The sequence below is a fragment of the Psittacula echo genome (assembly GCF_963264785.1).
Source record: "Psittacula echo genome assembly, chromosome: 17".
Classification (NCBI taxonomy): Eukaryota; Metazoa; Chordata; class Aves; order Psittaciformes; family Psittacidae; genus Psittacula; species Psittacula echo.
In genome coordinates, this window is record NC_137753.1 from 3,107,216 (window position 1) to 3,134,733 (window position 27,518).

General features: G+C 44.2%; 2 protein-coding genes across 3 annotated transcripts; both read right to left on the reverse strand.

Annotated features, from left to right (window-relative positions):
- Positions 1-380: 380 nt before the first annotated feature.
- Positions 381-16,799, reverse strand: MIIP (migration and invasion inhibitory protein). 2 transcript variants are annotated; one of them, XM_080631092.1, is made up of 11 exons: positions 16,722-16,799; positions 11,159-11,334; positions 10,120-10,608; positions 9,414-9,516; positions 8,853-8,964; positions 8,601-8,665; positions 7,998-8,127; positions 7,526-7,622; positions 6,608-6,715; positions 4,583-4,809; positions 381-466 (listed from the first exon to the last, which is right to left on the reverse strand). In XM_080631092.1, the coding sequence occupies exons 2-10, from the start codon at positions 11,315-11,317 to the stop codon at positions 4,687-4,689; spliced, it is 1,386 nt and encodes a 461-aa protein (XP_080487218.1). In that variant the 5' UTR covers positions 11,318-11,334; positions 16,722-16,799; the 3' UTR covers positions 381-466; positions 4,583-4,686. The 2 variants fall into 2 exon arrangements, with proteins under 2 accessions (XP_080487218.1, XP_080487219.1); XM_080631093.1 differs by lacking the exons at positions 7,526-7,622; positions 7,998-8,127.
- On the reverse strand, positions 13,868-27,000 carry MFN2 (mitofusin 2). The gene is made up of 18 exons (XM_080631089.1): positions 26,860-27,000; positions 26,418-26,596; positions 25,632-25,767; positions 25,112-25,274; positions 24,455-24,579; positions 24,028-24,136; positions 23,826-23,933; positions 23,294-23,447; positions 22,661-22,728; positions 22,367-22,488; positions 21,902-22,028; positions 21,143-21,247; positions 20,310-20,412; positions 19,399-19,619; positions 19,115-19,264; positions 17,996-18,192; positions 17,511-17,645; positions 13,868-16,857 (listed from the first exon to the last, which is right to left on the reverse strand). Exons 2-18 carry the CDS (start codon positions 26,590-26,592, stop codon positions 16,788-16,790), a joined length of 2,268 nt encoding a protein of 755 aa, XP_080487215.1. The 5' UTR covers positions 26,593-26,596; positions 26,860-27,000; the 3' UTR covers positions 13,868-16,787.
- Between the last annotated feature and the right edge of the window lie 518 nt (positions 27,001-27,518).

Sequence of the window (27,518 nt, forward strand, 5' to 3'; positions counted from 1 at the left end):
ATGCTTTTATTACACATCAGATCTTTCATTCTGTTTCCTTTAATAAGCCTGGAGAATTCCTTGTTATTTTTGTCCTGGCTTCTTTCCTATTTGAAGCTAAACCTCCATTTAGACTGAACAATCTGAAAAGATGCCGTTTCAGTGGCTGCAGGTCATATGGTCTGTATCTATGCTGGTAAATCCATATTTGTTTCTGAGCCTCTGGTCTTGCAGTCTCTCTTTCCCTCCCAGTCCTACATAGAGATAAGACCCAAAGAGTTGAGCCAGCAGCTTACTGTTTCTGAGCAAAAGGCTGTGACTAGCTGAAGACTTTGTCTTCTCTCTTGTCAACAAATGCAATGAAAACTAGAGGTTTCTTTCAAACCTACCTTGGTTTCCCTTCATTCACGCTCTCATGTGTGTGTTTAGTATGCTGGCCAAGGAGATACTGATGAGTACAGGGTCATGGGAGGAGACAGCAGCTTTCCTGTGTGGAGGAACACTTAACATTTACCATGGGGATTACTTAGGGCAAAGAAACCTTTTCCTAAAGCAATAACATCCTACTAGTCAATACACACCTCTATTGACTACTACGTCAATTAGTACATAGTACTAATACTTGATCTCAAAATTTGGTTTGCCCAGTGGGCTTTTTACAGCCTGCTACAAACACAAGCTCCACTCCTGCCTGTTGTTTCCTTTCTTGGTCTACTTATTTTCTTGTGTGCACCCCTTTTCCTCCCCAGAGACGTAACACTCATTCTGTATAACCCCCCAATTGCTAAAAAATCTCATCCAGCAAGTGCAAAACAGAGGTTCATTACCCTCCTTTAACCCGCTTTTTCTGTGTGCCAAGACAGTGCTCTATACACTAGACCATAATTAGTCTGTGGTGTATAAAAAGGGGCAGAAGACTCATGGGAAAACACTCAAGATGGTCTCCATGCCAGCAGGGACATCTTGGTTCTTATTGCCAGCCAGTCTTCCTTGCAAAATGCACAACCAGTCCTCTCTGAGCCACCCTAAGCTGCTGTGCTAAGATTTAGTGATTTGACAAGTTAGTTTTAAGAAAAAATATTAAGCCACATTTCAATATGCAGAGGAATAATTTTAGGGTTAAAATAAGCCCAGGTAGTGTTTTGATTCAGGAAATCCATTTCCACAGAGATGCTTATTTTGAGGCAGCAGAAAGAGCCTTAGCGTGAGATTCTCCTTTGGCATTTGCTGTCGGATGTTTTGTGTCAACATACCAGATGTGAGGAATATTTCTGCAATTACATCACTTTTCTGACAAATGAAACAGGAATTAATATACCTAATATTGTTTTAAACATCAGTTCTGGATTTAGGCATCTAGCTCCTGAGATAAGTGCTAAGGCACTGGAACAGGTTGCCCAGAGAAGCTCTGGCTGCCCCATCCCTGGAAGTGTTCAAGGCAAGGTTGTATTGGACTTGGGGCAACCTGGACTCGTGTGAGGTATCCCTGTCCATGGCAGGGGGTTGGAACTGGATGATTTCAACGTCCTTTCCAACCCAGACCATTTTGTGATTCTATGATGTGTTTGAGAAGCCCTAGGATAATTCCTCATTTATTCAGCTGCATGGAGCTGGTGATTCCTCTGGGTGCGGAATTCCTGCTATTTCATCCCATCATTCGGAAGGAATAAAAAGAAAGCTTGGAGCTTGGAGGAAGGAGCCCTCCTTTCCTTCTTGCCTATGGGGATGCCCAGAGCTGGTGCCAAGATCTGATCAGAATCTGCCCTCCATCCATCCCCTGCCCTGGCTGGTGATCCAGGAAAGCTCAGGGATGAGAGGGAAAGGTGTAGGCGGAGGCAGAGCAGTTGAGGAGCAGGGGAGGAGGGAAACACAAGCAGAGTCAGGACGCGGTGCAAGAAGGAGGCTTTAGCCCAGGAGCCAAGCAGAGATGGTCCTAGACAGTCAGAGGCAGATGCTCTGAGGGATGAGCCAATCGGGGGCTGAGCAGAGGGTCGCCAGCCAATCAGGGCGCAGTGAGGGAACTGGATGAGGTTTCCAAGGCAACGGGCCCCATCCTCACAACAAACTCACTGGGTGCGAAGAGAGGCTGTCATTGTGCCACAGCGGCTTTAGGGGATCAAAGGCTCTCGGTCTGTGGGTTGGGTCCTGCTGCAGGCCCCACTCAGAGCAGCATGTTGGCCCCAGAGAGCAGCCCTGGTAGCAGTGAGGCCTGGGAAGATGTGAAATTCGAATACGAGACATTGCTGGCGCAGCTGACGCACAATAGCAAGCGGCGCATCAATGTGCTGACCATCCTGGCTGAGGAGAACATGTGCTTCACCAAGGACATTGTGTCCCTGATTGAGGCAGAAATCATCAAGGTTTTTATAAGCCACTGACTCCTACTTGTTCCCATACTGCTGGAGGAACCAGCTGGGGCAGCAGGCATGGGCGGCCTGGGGGGCTAGGAGGAAGGGCATAGGGGAGATGGAGTGCTGAGGAGCACAGGAGGAGAAAGGCAGCACGAGGCACAGGTGTCGCAGGAGGAGGAATGTAGAAGCGACAAGGAGAGACAGCAAAGTGGGCAGGGGACTCCCAGGAGGGTGAGAGCCCTCCCTCCCTGTTCGTAGTAGCAGAGGGTTTGGGACTCATCCCACCAAAAGCTCTGGGAGAGCAGCATGTCTCGTGATTGAAGCCCCATGTCAGTTTCTTCTCATTACTCCAGGCTCCTCCGTCACAGAAACTGCCGCTCATGTACCTGATGGATTCCATCATCAAGAACGTGGGAGGAGACTATCTTCCTGCATTTGCTAAAAACCTATCTTTAATATTTCCTTGGGTGTTTGAAGAGGTATGCACACTGTCAGAAAAGTTCTGTGATCTCAGCATTTGTTCCCAGTAGAACACACATGCCTTCCATTTGGGGTTTTCTTGTTCTGCTGCCCTATCTTTAATATTTTGCCCTTAACAAGAGTCGAGGGGCATAAACTCAAAGGCAGGAAGGTCCACCTGAACTTGGGGAAGCACTCATTTACTGAGAGGGTGACTGAGCACTGGGATGGGGTGCCCAGAGCAGTTGTGAAGCCTCCATCCCTGTTGGCCTCCAATACTTTACTTACTGTATTTTTTTTTCCCCACAGAAATTGGGCAAGGAAAACGAGAATTTTGCTAGGGAAATAGTTGAATAAAGTTTTCAGAGAATGGTGATGTGCAATAAAACCTTCAAATAGCCTTGAAACAACAATTCCACATTCGAGCTTCTGTTACTCACTCCATGGGTATAGATGTAGGACCTGCACTGCTTACAAGTTCTGTAGAGCAAGTTCAAGGGGTTAAAATGGCAAACTGTTCCTAAGATAGGAAATAGAGGAAATCTTTAGTTCTACAGAAAACATCAAGAAATTGTTTTCTGTTCACTTAACAAGCCCTACAATTGTCTGATTGTTTTAGGTGGATGCAAATACTAAGAAATGTTTATTTCAATTACGTTCTACATGGAATGGTCTTTTTCCTGTGAAGAAACTACTCGTACTTGATATCAGAGTCAGAGTGTTAGATCCGGCTTGGCCAATCAAACTCCTGCCTGCAAACTTCAATTTTTCCAGCATCCTTGCAAAATGCAAGTTCCCAAAGAACTCAGTAAGTTTGTATGCCTTCTGTGTGAGCACATGGGGATATGTGGAGTTGTCATTGTCTGTCTGCTGCTGTCTGACAATCTAGCATGTTAATAATGAAGTATCCAACCTTTATACACGGGCAAGAGGATTTTCTGAGCTGAGAATATTGGATAGGTTGGGGGTTTAGGTTTCAAAACTCTCTTCTAGATTGTGGAACAATTACGAAGTTCTTGGGGTTTTGTTTTTCACTTCTCTCCAAAATGATGCCTGCCGATGATCCTCATCTTCCATCTCTTCTTGTCGCTCACAGCAAGCCAGGCTATTTCAAATATATTTGCTCTTATAGGAGAAGGAAGCCCAATTGTTGGAAGTAAAACCAGTTTCCTCGTTAGCTCAGGCTGGTTTGATGCCACCATCAGAAGACGGTGGTTAAGCTGTGTTGTCTTACAGTCATAAGTGAAAACTTCGCTATGTTGACAGCTAATTATACCAAAATAAAGCACCTCTAAAGTGTAGAAATAGGAAAATTATATCAGATGCTCAGTAGTTTAGTTGCCTTGAGCATGTGGAATATGTAGAAAAACTGATGCTGCAATGAGAACATGTGCCTGGGTGATGTATTTTGGGGTACTGACTTTGTATTACTGATTCTGCAGGAACATGAAAGCACAACATCTGAATCTGAAAGAAGTGTGATGACGACAGAGAACTCAGAAACCCAGAGTCTAACTCCAAGTGCAAAACAATCACCATGTTTGCAGGAGAGGAGCTCCCGCAAGAGGAGATGTGGGAGTTTATCTCCCACCTCATCACCTCCTAAAATAAGGAAGGTATGTCAGGTAGCCCTAAGCAGCCTCATGTTGAAGAAGGCTTATGCAGTCCTTTGTGGACCTTGCAATACCAAGCTGACACGGCTCACTCTGGGAAGGAGTTTGCCATGTATAAAATCATTGAGAAACTTGTACAAGTTAATGAGAAAAAAAGCAAGTTTCTACTTGCATTCTTACACAACAATACTTAAATGCTGATTTCTGCAGGTTTCTTGCGTGTCTGATCAACCAGGGGCTGAAGACCAAGGTCAACAGGATTTCCCACATGCCACAAGTTGTGTTCAGAACCCAGAAGGAGCTGTGGAAAATCCATGACATTTGTCCATGACACGACTCTTTAAACCAACTGAGGGTTTTTTTGCTGTTGTTTTGCTTTCTTCTTCTTTGATCCAGTTTGCTTCTTTCTGTAAAAAAAATAAACTGACTTGTTTAGACCTTATTGGCATTGTCCATAGGCCTCTTCAGCACTCACAGGCTTGGCACACCAGAAAGCTTGTGCCAACATTTGAACACTCTCTCTGTAAAGAAATGCTTCCCAATATCAAGTGTGAGCCTGCTCTGGCTCCCAGGGAGATCATCACCTTAACCTCCCATCTGTGTGCTTTATTACACAGATGCTCAAGCAGAACTACTCGTGACATTTTCTGGTTTTGAAGTGCCTGATTTTTATGACTTCTGAAGTTTGGGGTTTGAAGGCAAGGGAGTAAAAATCTTGCATTTTAATTTACTGTAACATTTGGCACCCAGTGTTTTGTAGTCACTGGATTTGTTTCTTTTATAGCAATATTTTCAATCTTCAAGTCTATTCATACATGAGATTTAATAAGTAATATAGTTGATATATAAATAACAGTGAATGCCAAGAAGCTGAAAATATCATTGGTATAATCCCAATTCCTTCCATCACATTAGCTCCCAGAAATAAGTTTGTGGCAAGATTTGCTCTTTCAGGCTTATTCAAAGCAAAATGAAACATCAGGTCTATTGTTTTCAGACAAGGAAAGTAAGACCGGTCTATAAAGTTTAAACAAATCACATTCTATATTATATTTTCTTTTGTCACAATTTCAAAGCTCCAAAATGGTTTTTGGTTTATCCCCAAAAAGCTTGGAAAAAGCTTTCTGAGGCAAGCAGAATTTGGGAACATCTTAAGGCATTACCTGGCTTTTTGGTAAATAAAGTCTCACTTTATACTTTTTCCACATTCATAATTACTCGGATGTAATCCATCCTCAGACATGGCACTGAAAAGAAACTGCACTTCTGTAAACTAAATTATTGAGTAACTCAAGTTTAAGGCATTACCAAGTTACATGTCATGTTCCCAACATTTGGAAATGGACATACTTGTATGCATTCCACTGACTCGGGCCATCCACAGGCCCATTCCTCACCCTGGCATCCAGAGTTAACATTACACTTCTGGTTTATTTAGTTGAGGTGGCAGCTGAACTCTGTTGCTACAGCTGGCCTAGCGGTAGCAGTACTAGTTAGGCATCCTGTACACATCCCTTTATCCAGCCCTAGGCAGGGGAGCTCATGCATCTGCTTAGAAGTAGCTGCAAAAAGCAAAGGAAGAAAGTAAAAAACCACAGTTGAATGTACAAACTCTCATATATGTGCATTGGTGGTTCCTGTACATGCATGACTATGAAAACTAGTTAAAAATCCATTCAAAGATTTATTTTTATCCAAATCAAGTAGTTTCCCGTCACCAGGACAATCAAGTCAGTGGTTCACAGAGTTGAGGCAGTCAGGTTTAAATCTGGAGCTGCTCTCTAGTGGCCAGGTTTGGTTTGCTCCCCCTCTGCTGGGAAGCACTGCTCAATCTGAAGTGTGCCAAGCGGGTCAGGTTCAGAAGCTGGTCAGTTCTGGTTCCTCCTGACACTCTGGACACCAAGTTCTGGAATCCAAATGAAGCGGGTATTAATGGAATACCAGGCTTTTCCCATTTGATGAAGACTGGGGAGCTGAAGAGGCTTCTGCCAGTTCTCCAGCTCCATTTGCTGGTTTGTGTCTGGGCACACTAGTTTACGCAGCATCAAAGGAAAATGTTTCCCTATGGAGAGCAGGAGAAAATCTTCCAGGCATTTTCACTTGCTCAGCCACTGATGATTATGATGCTCTTTAGAGAGACAGCATTGCAATTCCTGTCTGTGCAATCCACAGCATCTCTATAGGTACTTAACAGGTTACTCTTACCAGGCAAGGATGGTGAGGAGGCTTCTCTTCCAGGGAAGCTCGCAGATCCAAACTGCTGAGCGCAGGGTTGCTGCAAGAGATGATATTTTTCCAGCCAGCCAGGCAGTGCTGTGAAGAGATGGGAGTGCTCCATTGCAGTGCTTTACCCTTTTTAATCCATTGTGGCCTGTTAGTTCTACATAATAACTTCTGTGCAGGGAGGTTTAAGCAAGTAATTAATTTGGACTAGCAGGAAAGAGAAGAAATCTCTAATGAAGCAGAACTGCACAGGTGTCCCCTTTTCCACCTTTCACTAATTATTTCTAAACCCATCTCCTGCTGTGTGAATTCAGTCAACCAGCCTCTCTGAACCCATCTCCACTTGTCCAGTTCCCTAAGCCTCAAAATCAGGCTTCTTCCTACGTCTTCCCTGGAAACCTAGGGCTAGGTCTGATTAGTAATACTGCCTGCAGCATTGCCTTGTGGCTAGAACACAAGACCAACTTCACTTAATACAGTTTTAAACCCACCCTTGCCACTACTGATTTTGCCTGGCCTACACTGTGAATACTTCGCGGAAACTTGTCTCTGAGGCTCCCTAACATCTATGGAAAGAAACACGGGCACTTTTGAGGTCTGGTTCATTGTGTTGAAGAGTCAATGCCTGTAATAAGTCAGCTGAATCATGCCTCAGAAGTATACAGCTCCATATGGCACTTTCTTTTTCTCAGGGCCATATACTTTATGCCAGTTGCACAAAGGTATGAACTCAGAAGCACACACCACTGGTTTTCCTTGCTATCTCAGTGACACAGATCAGAACTTTTAGTGGAAGCCCTGAGAGGGGGATGAGCCCCAGATTCTCCTTCCTTCTGGTGCTGTAAAACAACGTACAACCTGGGCTGTGCCATCAGTATCAATAAGAAGACAGCAACTTACCGAAGGTAACGCTAAGCTATCTTCTGGTTCAAAGCTCTTCCTGCGATGGGCTTTGTGTTTGTAGGCAGGCATAAGGGTAGACCTGGGAATGCTGACCCTGCAACCACAGAATGGAAGTAATTGCCTACACTTTCCACAAGGCAAAGGCAATTTGCATGCCTGCCCCACTCAGAACCCAAGGGTCTAACCCCAAAGGGAACCAAGTGAAACAGTTTTGGATTAGAGCATTAGACACTTAACATGTAAAGAATTCAGATTCTGAAGCAAATTCAGATAAGACTTGCATTTCTCACTGACTTCAAAACTGTTTCTGCTTACAGATAAGATCAGTGAGGAGTTTTAAAGCAAGAGAGAGAGAACAGCTACCATGAACAGAGCAATTAGGCACTGTTTTCCCCCTCACATCATCAGCTTTTTCTTTCTTATTGTTTCCTTGAATTCTGCATATCACAAAGCAATAATTCGTAGTTACCTGACATAGGCTGGCTCTCCCAATTTCTCTGGGGGCCAGTGAGTACGTGGGATCTTACACACGGGGCAGGCAGACTCTGAATCCACAGGGACAGGGAAGAGGCGCTGGTTTAACTGGTAACAGTAAACACCTGCCACAGAGTAACACCATCATGGTAGTTATTGCTACCATCAGTGATAGCTAAACAATAGCTGTTGCTATTGTTTGTCAGAAGGCTTCTCAATCCACTCAACAAAGCTGTGTTCCACCACTGTCACACACACATTCTATAGAAAGAGCTGCTTTTCCTGAAATATCTTTTACATTTCCTGTCCCCAGATAAGTTCCTAAAAAGCAAAACCAGAACTTCAACCTTCTCAAGTTACAAAGAGAACATCAGCCAATTACAAGAAACCCTGACGAAATAAGATGACACTGATAGAGAGGGGATCCTTAGAAGACCCAAGTATCTTTGGAGTAGGAAATTGAATCTGGTTAAAAGCTGCACCTAAAAATCACACATTCGTCCCTGTCTTGCACAATGCAGGGCTTTCTCAGAATGACAGGCAAGTCTGCTCAGTTGTTTGTTCACAGAAATTAGATTAGGAGGAAATATGATCTTACACTTATGGGAACTGGTTATCGCATCTGGTTCTTGTTCAGGATCTATGTAGTCCACAGCCCTGGGCCTAAAGAAATATGCAAACAAATCAGTGTCGGGGGCAGGCTCTCTGAACAGCCCCACCTTTTCAAAACAGGGAGGGAAATAAAGGCCTACAAAGCCACCCTTACAATTTCCCACTCCAATCAGACTCTACTTCTCATCACTCTAAAGAGACACATTGCTGCATCAGCCCTTCCCCCAGACCCACTTACTCTGGGCGCTGCTCATGAATACATTCTTCTCTGTTGACCTGTCGGAACTCGTGCAGCTCAGCAAAGTACTGGTCAGATTTTTCGGCTACTGAAGGGCTTGTCTCTAGGAGTCCTGAGAGTGCCAAGGAAAGAGAAAAGGTCAAGGATTCACCACACGTAGAAAAGCACCAAAGCAAACCTCACACAAAATAGTCAAAGCAAAGGTCTGAGGCACCAAAATTAATACTAATGAAAAACACGGCAGCGTGTCAAGCCAGAGATTTACTGCATGATTTGGGTCCATTATTGCATTCATTCATTTAGTTATTTGGTATCCCCTCTGACCTCACTCAGCTTTGACATTTGTTGCCTGGTTTCCCATTCCACTGCCACATCACTGTTCCAGGGATGCACTGGACAAGGAATGGCATCTGACAAAACTGCAGCTCCTCTGCTGAGACCTTCTATGGACTCTAGGGCTGCAGTTCTGTCACACCTAAACTTAAAGGGGCTGTAAACTGTGTTTTATGTTGTTGTATTACTACAAGATACTGAGAGCTTTGCTTCATGTTTAGGACTCACCTGCAATCCAGTCGTAGCCCAGGAAAGGACGCATGGACCAGGTGCTCACAGGTATGGTATATTCTTCAGGGTCAGATTCAAAAGTGACATGACCAGCTTCCTTCTAGGAAGAAAACAATCCATAAGATAACTAGCAGACATTCAAAGATACAGCTTAGGAGACAACTGTTCAAATGGGACAGCTGTGGCTTAGTTTGTGGCTGGATCCTATCTATGCTTCTACCAGTAACTTGCTCAGCAGCCCTTTGTTTTCTCAAGTCACAAAACAGAAAGAGGAGGCACGGGACTTGCCCAGGGAAAGGCAGAATTTGTCAGGGCTTTATACAAAACGCTCCCTGCATCACACATCCCCAAACATCAGGCCACCTCTGCTGGGCTGGAGGAAGATCACAGCAATAACCTGCCTTCCATACCTATAGAAACAAGCTATGTGGCAGTAGCACCACACCAGGCTGTTCTCCCTGAGATGTGAATCACATACACAGAGAACAAGGAGTCTCACAGTGAAGTGCTGCAGTCTTCAGTTCAAGGGCTAAGGAAAGTAGTGCCTGAACAAACTGCCACAAGCCCCCAGCTGTTAAGGCTGGGAACAGCTCTGACCCCAACTTCAAAATTGCATGGTGAGAACAGAGCAAGCAATGTTCTCCTGAGCCTTTCTCCCCCATCCTTCTATTGACTGATGAAAATAAGCAAAAACCCCATTTACCTTTGGCTCTTGGGACTGAGGTGTCAGCAAGACTGATTTACAAACTACAGGCTGTCTAACAACCACATGCTGCTTGCTGGTCTCTTCACCTTGGCTGCTGCTCAGTGATGAGGCCAGATCACCCTCAAGCTGCTTCTTCTCATGGAAGCCATCTAGCAGAGTGGACTGTTTTCTGTTCTCTCCATGCCCCAGAGGGAAGGATTCTTTCTCTGGACTGCCTTGAGCATGGCCACCCCTCTCCACTTCAGAGGTTTCTCTACTACAGGTAATGACTGCAGTCACTGGCACAACATTCTTCTCTTTCCTAGGAAAGCTGGAATCCAAACCTACTGCTTCCTGCATCTTCTCTTGTTGCTGTATCCCCCTGTCACTGCTGCTGTGTTTAAGAGATGAACAGAGGGCTGCTCTGGCTGCGTAAGCTCCAGGTTGCACAGACACCAACACTGCAGGGTCAGGTGTAGGCTCCACAGCACCAGCTGGCTTTGTCTTCTGTAAGAAGAGAGACTCTCATACCACATGGCATATTCAGATTACAAACACCTTTTGCTAGGACATTTCACTCAGTAACAGAAAATCAACCTCTTGTTTAGTCTGCTCACCCCTTTATATTCCTGTGGGGAAAAAAAAGCAAACCCATCTATTATTCATGAGACATTATTTAAATGCCTGGAGAAGATAAGGAAGGGATCCACTTCCAGAGAAACGCAGCTCTTCCCAATTTGAGGAACACTGAACTTTCAGCCTTCGTGCTTAGAAGAAATAAAGAGTATGTTCCACAAAGTTCATTCCTATCCTTGATTAAGAAACCTACATTCTTTGGACAGGACCTGATCTCTGACCCCTTTGCAAGAACATGGTGGAGACCACAGGATAAGCAACACACAGCTACTTTTCTGTCTCCATGTTCCACATTCTACTTTCTACCAGCTCCTCCGAGTCCATCTGCCTCCTTTACTGCATCACTCCATAGGCAGAGCTGCTGTTTTTCAGAAAAGGTCCATTTGCTTCCCAGCACTTCTAGCACAGACACAACACATACCCTTCTTGTGGGCAAGGGGACAGAGCTTTCAGGAGCTGTTCTGTTATCAAGAGATGCCTTGCTGCGAAGTCTTTTTCTGAGCTCTTCCTGCTTCACTCTGAGCCTTTGCAGAAGGTCCTGGTTGGCCTCACGCAGCCTCTGCAGGTGCTCTATCTCCATCCTGTGAAGACGTTTCACTGTAAAGCCAGAGGAAGGGTGAACAACATCAATGGAAGCAGGAAGGGAAGGAGCAGTCCCAGGAGAAACCACTTGCAGGGGACTTCTCATAAAACCCACAAACAGCTGCTGGACCACTGGGAGTGTCGATCATTGCTCCTGAGAAACCAGCCAGTCTCAAAGCTCTTCATGCTAAGGACTAGCACCACTGCATACCTCTCCCAGATGGACTGTCAAATAGTTTGCACTCAAAAGCTTGCAGCTGCCTGAGCAGAGATAAGAGACTCTCACAAATACTAAACATGAAAAAACTCACATCAAAAAGCTAAATAAGACATTTAACTCAGAGGCCGATATCTAGAATAACCTTATTCTGCTTGAATGTGCTTTTCAAGCATCCAAATTCATATTGGGATACCAGCAGGATGCTCACAAGTTCAAAATACGACTAAGGAATATGAATGTATTTACTACATCCAAAAGAAATACTGAGTCCAAACTGTTCTCCGCTTCCAGAAGAAAGACTCCAAAAGGCTCAATTATAACTCAGGACTAGGGCTCAGGCAATTCCAGTGCCATACATTAAGCACTGAGGGTTACTACCCTTTTATTGGGAGGGGGAGAGAAAAAGAGATAGATAAATAGATAGACAGAAAGATACATAGATAAACAGAAAGACAGATACATAGATATAGACAGACAGACAGAAAGATGATTGATAGATAGACAGTTTGAGTGGGAAGCTGTCCCACTGTTCAACATGGTGACACCACCACCATCTCCTCTAAATTAGCAGAAAGTGTTGTTTTAATTAAGAAAACTAAACCTACCCCTTCCGCCCCCCCCACCCCCCCCGCATTGCTTTTGGCTTCAGTAATCAATCATATCCTCAAGACAACTCTCTGCTTCTCCAGGACCTTACGTCCCAAAGGATCCCTAAACCCTTCTCCAAAACTCATCCCATTTGTTTTTGTGTCTGCTGCCTTGGCAACTGGACACAAGGAATTAAATGCAAGTCCTGTACAGCAGCACTGGTTGGAACAAAGAGCAGTGCTAACAATAAAACTATACTCTATCTTTTTGTGATATATATGCATATAGATAGATAGATAGATAGATAGAGCGAGAGTTGCACTACTGGGCATAAAATGGAAATGCCAGTCTTGAGGCACTAAATCTGAGCTTATTTGAACAAAACAAGTTCTCACAGGACAATGCTAAGAGCATCCTTTCATCATTGCTCATCGGAAAGCAAATACTCTGAAAATAACATTAGCCAAGGGGCTTTCTGAAAGTGTTTTACCAGATGAGACCCACTCTTAGTATAATCGATCAGAAGCTGTTAGTCCTTCATGCTCAGACCCAGGAACTCAAGCTTTAGTCTGAATCCTCTGTGAAAAGGACCTTAACTTCTTGCAGTTAAAAGTAACTGGTGGTTGTCCCCGGAGCTAGGAACTCCCATCTCTGTGATACCGAATTAAAGCTGTCTCACAAACAGCTACGCAGAGCTTCCCAGAGCTCTTCCTGCGCGCACGCGCTGGTTCTGATCCCCCTGCCTACGGGGGATGGCCCCGGGCACTGCCAGCCTCCCCATCCCTCTCCAAGAGGCCCGGCAGCCGCACGGAGCCGGTGAACCCCCCCCCGTACAGCGCCGTGCAGAGCCCGAGTCTCGCCGGGCCGAGCAGCCCCAGGGCTGCGGGCGCTCCGACTCCCCGCGCTCCCCCGCCGCCGACTCCGCGTTCCCGGGCCCACCTCCGCGCCCCGCCGGGGATCCCCGTCCTGGTCCAGCCGCCGCCGGACTTCCCCGGGCGGCCACGGCTGCAGCTCGGCCGCTCCAGCTGCCCAGCGGCCGCCTCAGCGGCTGAGCCCGCCCCTTGGCTCCCGGCATGCGCGGAAAGGCTGGGCCGGGGGAAGCCGGAACCGAGCCGCGGCTCCGGCCCAACTCCTGCGGGGTACGGGCACAGCTCCCCGGGTGACGAGGGGCCCACGGAGCCCGGCGCCCCCCGCAGCCAAACGGGAGCGGTTCAGAAATCTACGGTTGGGAACGACCCGCACAGCACAACCACAGAACCGTGGTTTGGGTTGCAGGGACCTTAAAGCTCACCCAGTTCCAACCCCTGCCACGGGCAGGGACACCTTCCACTAGAGCAGCTTGCTCCAAGCCCCTGTGTCCAACCTGGCCTTGAACACTGCAGGGATGGGGTGGTCAGTAACCGAGAAACAGTCACAGACCATGATTTCAGTCTCTCAACAGAGTATTTGCTGACCATGACCTCCTGCAATATTCTCACGAAATCACTGATCCCATACCAACATTTTTAGTGTAACTTCAGAAGGAATCTCTCAATCTTTCCATTGGATAATTAAGTATCATTGGTCTCCTCGGTAACTTTCACAGTAAGCACATAGATTAAAGGTCACTACTGTCTAACATGCAATTTACTTCAATTTATATCGTCTCAGTAACTCTTATACTTACAGGTGAAGACTTTGTATCACCACACACAGCACACATCAGGAGAAGTATTTTTCCAATTCATTTTTATTTTGGTTTCCACTGTTTACAGCATTGATACAGGAATAATTCATGCAAATTTATCACCTTAAATACAGCAGAGAGAAAACTCACTGGTAAGAGTATTTCAAAGAGCTCCATCAACATAACACAATGAGAAAAAGGAGTAGCAGCAATAAGATAAAGTGCATTTAGCTGACCTTCTTTAATAAGAGTTTGGGGAAGATTTGGTTTGGCATTCCTGCCCTAAGGAATAGCTTATCATTTCTTTATGAACATCAGAAGAGAACAGGCTCCTTGCTGATGTCTGTTCCTCCACCACTCTGAGTTAAAGAAGTACAGCTGCATTCTGTTGTACAGGAATCCAGCTCATACACCTTTCTGTTAAAAGTCTGATTGTTGATACTCAGGCTTCTAGGGACAAAGGTTACACACACACTGAAAACATTCCTGCCTTCCATGTTTGCAGTTCTGCTTCTTAAAACTTCCAAGTGCTTCTTTCCCCGTTCTACAGGTTAGGTTTCAGCACAGCAGTGGCAATGCCTACCCCACCACAACCTGAACAGTTGAGGGAACACACACACTGGCAAGACCCCAGATTCTAGGAGCCTCTCAATCTCTCTTCCCTTTACAGATCATACACTGGCTTAAAGATCAGCTCATTTATCAGATTTCCCCTAAAGGTCCGATGAAGAGATGCTACCACACGCTTTTAAAAGCAAGCTCAGCATTTCAGGCAGCCTAGAGCTGCTGAGCAGCGATACATCTTCATCTTCCCCTACCTGGCACTGACAATTTCCTGGTGTATTAGGGATGTGCTTAATGTTTTAGCTCAACAGCACAGCACACAGCTTGTGCTGTTAGAGCTGTGTACATGATAGCTTGAGAGACTAGAAATCTGGATTTATTCACGTAATACCCGCAGCAGAGTAACAGTGGATGATTCCACGTACTCTGGTATACTTCACCACAAGCCTAGAGAACACATTTTCAGAGGCAAGGACTCAAATTACTTCCCTTACTCCCTTCTGGAGCTGATCCAAGATGTATATATGTCCTGGTGGTTGCCTGAAGAAACCAACCAAGGCCAAGGCAGCCCTCTGATGAAAACAGCTTTTCAGTTTGGGTTGGATTCAAAGTTGTCTGCTGGAAGTGGAATGTTTGCTTCCGGCATTCCAGAGACAGAACAAGAGTCTCACTGTCAGCTCCTACACAATCAAGACACTTCAGGTCTTACTGCAAATCTCAAAACAGCCTAAAGTACTTACTGACGTTTCGCTACCTTTACTCCCTCAAGTATCAGGCAGCTGCTTCTTTCTGGAACTTCTGTGACATACAAAACAGGGGACTTGGCACAGGCACATATATGCACACCTGAGCATGAATGAGAAATCCTAAGGCCAGCTGATACCATCTGCAAGTGAAAAGTCTGTCAGTAAGAAAAAAACCCCTCACTGTTAGTAGCTCTGAACTCACCTGGGACCTGCTCAAGGAGAGCCCATATTCTCTGAAGTTTGACACTGACCAGATTCAGGTTCTCACTAACCTCAGAACTACAGGATCCAATTCTGGATTCCTCAGATATTTTGTGGGGAGCAAAAAGGTTATAGCCAACACATGGCAAAATACTGACCCATCAAGTGGAAAAGAAACTTTGCAACATAGGAACCTGATCCTGGTACAAGTAAAATTAGTGGAAATGTCTCCTTTATCAACTCCAACAGGAAAAGACTCAAGTCCTTACCATTCCCAAATCTGACACTCCAAAATCAAAATTGCTTCAGGGCAAACATCAATGATTAATTTCATCTATTTGCAAATAAATAATGTCTTAAAAAAAAAAAAGAGTTGCCATGACCCATCCTTCCCCTGCCCCAGAGGAGCTGCACTGCCAGCTCATTCTCATACTTTTAACAGAAGAAAAACAAAATCAAATCATATTACTGCACAGACTGTCACATCCTATGGGAACTCTGCATGAAGCAAAATCTCTTACAGCTCGTAATCCTCATGCTGTTCTTGTGGCCAAATTGTGGTAATGGAATTCCAAAGGCCTGCTTCCAGAAACACAGCTGTGTGTTTCCAAAAATGAACCCCACAGTCATCAACTCATCTCGTCAGGTAGTTCATACATTCCATCAACTGAGTGGTTTTTCCTATTTCTCTTCCTCAACAAGGTGCCAGATTCTCAGCACTACCCCCTTCACAGGACCTACTTATGTCCTTGCAAACTATTTGTCCACAATATGAAATGGGCCAGACTGCATGATTAAGTTGTTCTTAACAGGAACAAACTAACTCCAAAGATAATAAGCTTACAAAAGCAAAATCTTAGTCCCTCTTGCTCTGGAAGAGAACTGGGTTTTGTTCATTGTTTTAAACATCCTGACAGTAATAAACCTTTCTATGAAGGGACATGGTGATTCTCTGTCATAGTCTATAATAACGGAATATTAACCTAGGAGAGAGGCCTGCATGGGCTATAAATGCATTGTGAAACCATCATTACACCTCTGTGCAAGGGATCTGGGTTTAGACAAACTGCTACTTGTCACATATACATAAATTCGGGGCTTGGAAGTCAAAAGATCTACCTTCATATAGTAAAATGAAGGAGTCTTCAAAGATGTGTCAGAGTAACTTTCAGCCTGATAAATATTTGGTTTCAACTTATTACTGTACTTCATTTTGCTTTAAAAAGCCCCTGTGAATGTATAAAGCACACATTCCTTCTGAAGTAGCCTGGTCTCACAAGAAGGAAAAGAAGAGTTATCAACAGCTAGTGTTTGGAGGTGGGACACAGAACAGGGAAGCAGACTCCTATCGTTCACACAGCAACTGGAAACAGCAATAGGCTTTTGCCTATTCCCTTCAGGGAATTCCATCACCCACCATGTTCTCTGCAGTAATTAAGAGAGCACTGAAGGGAAACAGCATTGGTTTTCTGTTCTTTCCACACTATCTGCTTTGCTGCAGGTACTGATGTGTGAACATGTTGAGCTCGCTGTCAAGCCAACCCGCTTTATTCCTGCAAGGACAGAAAGTCTCCATGAGGTGAGCAGAACAGCTCAAGCCCATCTGACAGAAGCATGATTCAAATGAGTCAACAGCCAGGCATGGAGAGGAGTGCAGAGGTCCATTCCAAACAACCACTACCATCCCCTCCCTTCCTCAGGTCAGGAAAGCTTGCCCACTAACAATCCCTGGGCCTTGAGATTCAAACAGAGATGATGGTCACAACTTCACACTTATCTTACCACGTAGATAAGGAATGTTTGGAAAATTCTTCCCAACAACCTTTGCAGGGTGAAGAAAAACATCAGACAACTGCATACAAAGGCAAGGGTGAGGCTTTTTGCATAATTCTGTAATAGCCTGAAGGAGTTTGTAGGAGCAGAGGGCTGCATTTTGATAAACAGAAAGGAACTGCAACTCCAAGTCAAAAACAAGAAGGAAAAGAGAGTTTGCGAGACAGAAGATTTAAATGGCTGTCAACAGTACATGGCAAAGTACAGAGGCAAAGGGAACACTATGCAGCAGGGAAAGATGCTGATGCCTGCACATTAAATGCTAGGATGGAAGGAATGCACTCAGATACACCCTAATCTGAACATCTTGGGGCAATCCCATGAAAAACAACTGTATGCAAACAGCTGTGTATAGGGGATAATAAAATCTCACCTGAGCAGTTTTGCTTTGCTCTGCAGTGAATCCAGAACTTCAATTTTTTTATTCATGGCAGAAATTTCCTGCTCAAGATTCTCCCGTGTGACATCCACTTGCTGACACAAATGAGCAAACGTTCCAGCCAGCTCTCTATGAAACAAGAAAAGTTGGATATGAGAAGCAAATCAAGAAACAAATTCAAGGAGTAAATCCCTTTGACATATAGTGATGATGATACAAACTCAGGTGTTCATCTCTCCACTTCTGCACAAGAATATGTCAGAGCACCAGAGCAACTTGAGAGGCAGAAGCACATTAAGACTAACGATCAACAGCACCGAAATACTACATCAGTGATTCAAATTTTCTTTTAAAACACATGTTAAAATAAGATAAATCTTCATCTTAAATTCCAGATTTAAAAACAAGAAAAAAGAAAACCAACCCAACAGTCAAACAACAGAACTAGTTAAGGTTTTAGCTGAATATAGGAAACTCACTGTTGGACTTGGTGGCTGCAATTAGAACCTGTGTAACTGACGATGAGCTGCAATTTCTCACCAGCATACTCTACAAACTGTCTCTTGAAAGCTCTCTCCTTCGCTTTTGTGGTCCAGGTAAGGCGCTCATATACATAAAGGAGCCCATAAAGGCCAAGAGAGAGAGCAATCAATCTCCAACCCACAGCCTTCCAGACCTAAAAAAAGCACAAGGAAAACCAAATGACACGATCACCCAGGAACGATGCTGACTTCTAAGAGTGGTGCCCAGAGTCTTGCACTTATATTCTAGGCACATGAAAACAAGACAGATAAACAACTCTGACGTGCAGGAGCCTTCATTGGTCAGACAGCAGTCTGCACATTGGTCAAATGCGCAGTCTACAAAATAAACCTACCTAACGTAAACTACTGGGGCTCTGTATGGGTTATCTCTTCCAGCACATTTAAATTACATCTGCAAGTGCAAACGAACTTTGTCTGGTTCACAGAATCCCTGCTTTGGAAGTAAAAAGACATTTTTAAGTGACCGTCTCCCCTTTGAGAAATCATCTGCCCCTAGACACTGTGACTTTGGCACTAAAGAAACTTAAGATTCTTCCTGCAAGAGGACCTAAAGTTACCATCTAAGTTATACCTCTTCTGCCTCCAGACTTTGGGGACATTCAAGATTCAAAACATCCATTATTTTCAAAGGACAGAAAAGCAGGAAGTGCTGATTTGCTCTGAAATAAATTAGGCATAGGGTTTAAAATTAAGTGCTCTCCTCCCTTTCTGGGAAGATAAACATGATCAGAGGCACTCGTTAGATATTTCTGTCCTAATTCCTCTGTAAATGGGAAAAGAAAAATACTGATTTTTCTTTTATTCTTACAAAAGAATCAGAGACTAATGCTTTTGTAATGTACTACAAAGGGTTATCTTCACAACAAGCCTGGCTCCAAGCCTAACTATTATGCAGAATAAGCTCCGTATTTATACTCAAATGGAAGGTATCAAAGAAGAATGTATTTCACTATCTGTGATCTGCAAATATCTACAGGATTCAGCAGTGCAAGAACTTTTCCAGTCAGTGCTCCCACTGTATTTATATAAATACGGCTCAGATTGCCAACGCACCACACCACCAACCACGATGATTCCCATGGAAGTTCTGGAAGTCAATGAGGCCAGTCCAGTCACCATCGACACCATGAGCTCTTCCTGGGTCATAGAGCCCTGAGGCAAAGGAGGCAGACTGGGATTTGCTGGTGTTAAAGGGCGTTGAACCTAATCAGAAAAGCAGTGACAAAACAAAGTACAGAATAAGAGAAGGAAAGCTCACTTAGTGCTTCTCACTAAAAACTTCAGCAGCTACTGAAATGATATCATATCTATCCCAACCACACAATGAGGTATCTTACCTGGTCATTATAACCCATCAAGGCCCGACGACCATTCTTTGGTCCCAAAAACCTGTTCACCAGCATCGTCCATCCAAGAGAGAAATGGAATTCTATGTCCTCTTGGAAGTCGGCACAAAGCTTGTCACAGTTCAGATCATAGCTGAGCATGAAGCACTGCCGGGGAACTAACATGTCTATCTGGCCCCGCAAAGAGACTGGGAGAAGGGGTTTTAAACCATCTGCACAGACAGAAAATAAACACATTCAAAAACCAGCTACTGAGTTCTCAAGAATTAACTGGACTTGTATTCTGTAATCAGGGTGGTTATGGGTTGTTCCATTCTCCACAGCTCTTTTTCTTAATACCTTACACTTCCTAAAGCCAAGCATGTTGCAAGGCACAAGATACATCATGAATTACTCTTAGATTCTTATTTCTTCAGATCAACTCAGAAGGAAATCTTCCCACAGATCCTCTTAAATCGTTACAGGTAGCTGGTGAAGTTCACAGTTTAGCATTAGCTTGGAAAACAGAACCTAATGCCCAGTTCTAAAAATGAGGAAGCACCATATTACTATTAAAGCTTATATTCAGACAGGCACCTAGTTAAAAGCCATTCACATTTCACTAGGATGTTGGTCGGAGAATCTCTCAAGCTTCCAAAGACACAGCTCCTCTCTGCTATGAGGATTAAGCTGGTTGTATATATTCATTAACAAATCACTGCACAAGTTCAGACATAGAGTGGAAAAGGCAAGAGTAATTAGCCCTCTCATAACAGCACTACTAATCAAGATGGAAACTAAGATGATGTTATCATCAACTAAGACATCAGCCACCAGATTAAAGAGAAACCCAGAACATCTACCTACTTATTTTGCACTACAGTTAAAGGAAAAAGCAAGGGCAATGTTGCCTGTGCACTGACCTATCATTTCTTGCTGCATTGTCTGCAGGGAAGCAGTGATTGCATTGGAGCAACGATCTGACATGTTACGGCCCAGGCCTTCCTCAATGTGTTTATGCAGCTCCTGACAAAGAAAGGAAGAGTTGTTACGCTTTAAATAACCACAGGTTAAGATGCAGGCTGCAACTGCTAGAACCTCCCAGTTGAAAAACCCCTCCCAGAACAGGAGCACACATTCTGTCTGCCCACTATTCTAATCTTAATTTCATTTTTACCCCCATTCTTCAGTGAAAGATAGGAAAAATCAAATTAAAAACGTCGCATGTACTCAGGCTTAGGGAAAGTTCTGTTTGATCTATGCAATGTGATACATCACATGTAACAATTTATCACTGTGGTTATGAAAAAAATAAAATCTATTTCTTCATTTTTTAATGGTTTGTTTTGGGGTTTTTTTAAAGATGTTCATTTTTTGTAGAAGCTGTCCAAACACAAAGGACATTCTAACAAAAGATTATGCACAATATGAAAAGCTTAACTCATATCCTGTTTGGAAGAATGTTAAGCATCTCAATGATCTGGCACAATTAATGACTCAGAGCAATTAAAAAAGGGCTCTTTAAATTGCTTAAGGAACTTGTGGGAAGCAAACATCACTTATACAACCACAGAATGGTTTGGGTTGGAAAGGACCTTAAGATCATCCAGTTCCAACCCCCCTGCATGGGCAGGGACACCTCACCCTAGACCATGTCACCCAAGGCTCTGTCCTACCTGGCCTTGAAGCTGGCTCCATCCATGGCCAGAGATGGAGATTTACAAATATCTTCTGGCAACCTGTTACACTTACTTACACTTTTGTAAACTTTAAGAACTACTTGAGATGGATGGAAGTCTGCTTGGTATTCATCTACTAGCACTGAGAGCCGTCTGATTTCTTCTGCCATTGCATTTGACACCTAGAGAAACAGCACAAAACAGTTTCTATATACCCTGTCCTAGGAGAGACACAAAATCAACACTGAAGACACTCATCTCTTAGTAAAGCACTGCTGAGCACTAGACACAACTGTGCCACACACTGTGTTGCCAACTGCAATATTGGTGACTTGCAAACAAAGAAGATGGCTGAAAAGTATGTAGACTTATGTCTTCTGTAACAATGCAAAGACTGAGGCAGTGCAAGACTGAAAAATTAAGAGGCCTTTTCTGAATACTCATAATAGTGAAAATAACACGTTACCAACAACAATAAGACTGACGCTATTCTAGACAGAAATAAGGAAACTTACCTGAAATATTTTAGTACCTTAGGAAGCATTTAAGACTGAAATATCATAGCAGAAATAATCCCAACATTAATCAAAGTCTCATTGTTTATTTAAAGCATCTTATACAAGTCTCTCCGAAAGTTTCCCCCAAGTATTTTCCTTTTCATTTTAGTACCTCAAGGAAAGAAAACCAAACCAAACCTGTCCTCTGAAAGCATTCCTTCCCTTCTGATCTCTAACTCTCACATTTCTAGTACCAAAAAGCATTGTCAGCACTTTGCATTTTCCCCACCGTGCTGTATCTGTTTCAGACAGTGGTTTTCTGCAGCCACTCCTCCTTACCTGCCTCTCCACTTCTTCTGTGATCTGTTTTATTTTCCGCTTGTAGTCTTGAGTAAGGAGATCCAGCTGTTTGTCAATAAAACCTAAACGCTCCTGCCGCTCCTCTCGCATTTCCAGACAGTAAACTCTGGGGGAAAAAACGGAAAACTGCTCATCAGAAGTCAGATAAACGCATTTTTGATCTACAAATCCCATTTGAATTCCAGAAACAAGAGGAATTCTCCAGTGCAAGAGCAAAATGTGTCAGTATCTACAACACATTACACACACGTGGCACAGGACAAAAAAAAGAGGTTCTTTTCCCAATACTTTCTAGTTCACCAGAAGCAAGACTACTGGTACATGTTCTTCCCACTCCAAAAAAAAGCGGTATTCTGCTATGTATATTAAATCCTCAGATTCCTTTAAATTTGGCCCAGAATACAAGCTTCTGTTATGCAAGCACCAAGCCCCAGCTCTCCTCACCGCTGTTCCTGGGCAGCAATATGCACAGAATCCATGATGAGTCGAACATCTTCAGCAACCTGCTTCGCTCTCACTGTGTGCTGCTCAAACTTTGTTTTTACTGCTGATTGTGAGATACATTCCTGCACACAAAAAGCAGGCCAAGGTTAGCCACAGGCAGAAGTACAGTAACACAACTTCTCCTTCCCACACAATCTATTTCCAAGACATGGTCCCACTCCAGGTTTATAAACTCTTGTCCCCAGCCCTCCAGGAGTAAAACCTAAACAGAAGGTTGGTACCCATAATGCTCACCTCAAATCTTCTCTCGAAGTTCTGAAACTCAAACATTCTTACTTGAAATCCATCTGCCAATGCTCCACCTGAGAGAAAGTACAAAACAACCACTTAAGTTTTGAGAAAGCAACCAGATGTTGGACATCAGGAAATGCTCCTGCTTTACCTTGAAGCCAATGCAAAAGTGCTGCGAAGCCACCTCTTTGTTTCTGACTGCTCTATTAATAATCTGACCCACCCTAATTTTATCCTTTTTTTTGAATAAGATGCAGAATCACAGAATGATTTGGGTTGGAAAGCACCACCTAGTTCCAACACCCCGGCCACAGGCAGGGATGCCTCACACTAGACCATGTCACCCAAGGCCCTGTCCAACCTGGCCTTGAACACTGCTAAGAATGGAGCATTTACCACTTCTCTGGGCAACCTAAGGGTGTCTCACCATCCTCACAGTAAAGAACTTCTTCCTTATACCTAACCTCAACTTCCCCTGTTTAAGTTTGAATCCATCACCCTTTGTCCTATCGCTACAGTCCTTGATGACGAGTTCCTCTCCAGCACTCTTACAGGCCCCCTTCAGACATTGGAAGGCTGCTATTCTCCATTTTCTTCCCTGTAAGAAAATAGAAAGTTTCTGTTAGCTTTCCTTACCTCCTTCTGGCATCCCTTGAGCCTTCTGAATCCTGGCATTGAGCACTTCTTTTGCTGACACAAAGAAAATGCGATCCCCTGCTTGGGCTCGATCCACTACACCCAGCTCATCTACCAGGAAACTGGTGCACCGCTCCATGTGCTGCCGACGCACCTGAGGGACAAACAGGATAAACCCCACATGCAGTTAAACCCACTTTACACTCCAGCTCTTCGAGGTTAGATCAGGCATCCTGATGCCCTCTGCTGGTCTAAGCTACCAATACAAAAGAATAAGGAGTATCTTTGCTGCTTGATGGAGTCTTACAGAGGTTATCAAAGTGATCTCACTTCAAAAGGCCCCTGTGAAACTCTCGATTTCCAGCTCTGAATTTAAGAGTCCTGATCACTAGTCTATACTCCCTCTGACTGCCACACAAAGGTAATAAAAATACAAACTGTAAACCACATACAACACTATGATTCTACTCGCAAGGACCAGAGTCAAAAATGGACTCCATCCAAACAGAAAGAATTCAAACACATGACAAACCTCTTCCATGTATTCTGGTTCAGAGGCAGATGCATCCCAGCGGTTATTTAAAATAAATATATTGGGTCGAGACAGACGTTCGTTCACCTTGTGAAAGAACTGTTTCTCCTAAGCAAAATGGAACAAAACCTCTTCAGATTAATATGTCAATTTTTTTCTTAACTTTTAGCCAAATTCACTGAACAAGTGGACTTGAACATACGGTTTGCATCAATGTTGATTCAGAATTTGCCACCAGGACAAATACATCAGCATCTAGACAGAATTTGTCAATCCAACTGTCCAGCTCTGTGGTGACATCAATGCCAGGGCTAGCAATAAAAAGAGAAGAGACATTACTATGCTGTGGAAACAGCAAAACTAGAATTAAAAAAGTTAAGACACGTGTTTTAGCTTTTCAGGGCATTAATTTCCCATGTCTGAGCTACACTGTGCTGACAGGACACAGAGTACAGGCTAAAAGGCAGTACCAATCAAGAGAAACTGACTGCAACTGCAGGCAAGTAACTTTAGTCCCTGTCACAGACTAGAACAGGGTTGATTTCCTTGATGTTTGTTAAATTAGTATTTGAAGACATTCTTGTAATTAATGTGTGATAAGCAGGAAAGGAAAGAAAGATATTTCTCACCTGTCCATCAGCACCAAGTCATCCTTTAACAGAGGACATTTGGAATTGGGCCACATTACGCTGACTAGGCTGCCAGCATTGAGAAGTTCATCTTGATGAAGGGCATGAGCCAGCTGGTTTACTGTCTATTAAAAAGATGGATCATTTATAACATTTCCTGCATGCTAAGACCCATTAACACAGTTACCTCCCCTTCAGGGCTCTTCACAGACAATTGAAGATAAAACCCGACTCCAAATCACTTTCTCCCTGGGAGGTTTTCCACATAAAACTCACTTGAGTTTCCTAGTCAAAAGGCATCTGCCTAGTGAGAGCTTACTGTCAAGAAAGGCTACTGAGGGATTACCAGGAAGTCTTGTGCTCTCTGCCAGTCATAAAGAGCTCAGAACTTCCCAAGTCATCGTTCTGGTTCCCTGCTATCACTTACAAATACAATCTATCATCTTTTTCACAAACTGAAAACATTTCACCCTGCAACTTGCTCCATTCCTCCCTTCCTGCATCTAACAAAAACCTGTTCTTCATCTCTACTCCTTTAATGATTAAATAACTTAACTTTGAAGTTTATTCATAACGCTTTAATGTTTTTTGCTCCTTCCTTTTTCTGGCACTTCTGAAGAGCTCTTCTCCTTTCTCTTACGCTTAAGGAAATCATACCTTAACACTTTTCTTTTCCTCTGAGCCTTCAGTAAGCAGGAAAGCTTCATGTCCATCTGTCCCCTCTACACGCAGGAAACAATTAGTGGTGTGTCCAATTCCTGAAGGAAGGACTTTGTCCCATAGCATGGCATTTATCACAGTGCTTTTCCCATTGCTTGTCCTGAAGTCAGATTAAAGAACAGTATAGCTAGGCTTCTGAGACTTGGGTATACTCATTTTGATGTTACAGAAAGTTCCCTAAACCCAAGCAGTACCACAAGCATTAATAATTTAAGTGCCAGAAGCAGCTTACAAAAAGATTATGTTGTTTTATTATTTTAAGGATGATTTCAAGTTGAAGAATTACATGCTACAATATTTGTTTCCGATTTATAAGAGGACTAGTACCAGGGACATGCCCATTACAAGCAAAAGCTGGAGCATCAGTGTTTCTATAAATACTTTTTCCTGGTTAAAGTCCTAAAGACGGCAGCCGCTTGACTGAGTGGGGAGTGTAGGCAACAAGCACGTGACTCACCTGCCAAAAAAAGCAACTTTCATGTGTCGCCTCGCCAACACTTCACTAATGCCATTCACTTTTGACAGGTAGCCTTTGACTTCCAGTACCTGCTCTTCTGTGGTGACAGGATCAAGCTCTACATTCTTGTGCGTGTCTAAAACCAAAATACATCACGTCTCTGAATTGCAGAAGTCATCTGTCTCACTACTACTCATAATGTAACACACGTAACTAAATGCTTATCTGTGTCCCCAAGACTGTGGGTAATCTTGACACATGCAATTACACCCTGCGGCAATTCTGCATCAGTGTTTATCATCAGATGGTCTCTTTTGTGTAGCTAATAACCATTCTCAACCTTAGGACTGCCTTGAACAGTACACAGGGGACACTTCAAATGCTCCAACACCCTCAAAAATAAATCTTCTGTCTGTATCTTTAGCTGCTAAAGCCAATTATTGGCATACACCACGTGTCACTTGCAACATGTCTAGGTAAGAACTGAAAGAAACATAGGCAAAAAACCTGAAGGGTCTCATATAGCTTAAACTCCCAAACAACATAAAGAACAAGCATAGCTCACTAACTAGCTGTTTCCTCACACGCATGAACTTGTCAGCTTGAAAATATGAACCCTGAACTCCACCTAAACTCAATAAAATAATCTTATTATAAATACTGCTATATAAACAGCATGAGTGTACAAATGAGCACAGGTCTAGCAGTGTCATTTAATTGAATGAGGGGGTTTTGCTGTGTGAGTGAAGCACTGTTACACACCTGCAGTTCAAGAATCCAGCTTACCTTCCAGGAACGAGGAGCTCTCACTGATGTATGCAGCCAACTGTTCAAAGATACCATTGATTTTCTTCTTTGCAGTGACAAAATGTTTAAGTGGAGAAGCATTTACTTCAGCCATGTGTCTTTTATCCTTCTTCACTGCAACTATTGACTTGGAACGAGTAAAGAGCAGGGACATCGCGCTACAGGGGAAAATACAGTAAATAAAGGTGGCTCACCAAGTGAGCTACCCAACTCCAACTTTGCTAGCCAACTAAGCATCTTACCAAGAACTAGCTAGATACACGTTTTAAAAACAGCCTTCTTTCTTACACAACGAAATATCTCCGTTTTCTACAAGTAGAAATTACTCATATATCAGAAATTAAAAGAAGAAAAAAGCAATTTCCCTCCTCCCTCCCAATAAACAGGCCCCTGATGATCATTGCTCCCTTCCTCTGCTTACTTTGAGTTTCGTTTTCACCAGACAGGCATGGTCAGCTCGAGTCCCTCTTGAACATGAACGTCTGCAGGCCGTTTACCTGCCTTCTCCCTCGCTCTGGCCGAACTCCGTCCCGCAGCTCTTCCAGCGACGCCGAGTCCAGCCTGTCCCCCTCCCTGCGGCAAAGGGACGCAGGGGATGAGGGACACAGGCTGCCGAGCTCCGTGGTGGGCCAGGCTGTGTTCTCCCGCTATCCAAGGGACTAGGAGATGCGCTGGGCTGATGCTCCGCGCGGCCGCCATCGCCTTCTCCTCACGCCTCAGCGGGCTGGCGCGCACGACCAAATGGCGGGAATCGGCCCCTCTCCTACTCCCACCACGGGGGGGGGCCGCATGGCCATGCCCCCGGAGGGTTCCCCACTCCCCTTCCCTCCCTTCCCCAGTCCCTGCCGCCCAGGGAGAGCCCTGCTCGGCCTGCAGCACCTCCCACCACCCCTCTGTCCCCAGGCACCGCCCCACCTCTCACCTTCAGCGCCGCTCCTGCACCGCCGCCATGTCACCCCGCGGCACCGTCACCAGTCCGGCGCTTAGGGAGCGCGCGTCATCAGCGCGCGACGGGCGGGCCCTCTCGCGGGGCACCATGGGAGCTGTAGTTCCGAGGGCCTCAACTCCCGCCAGGCCTCA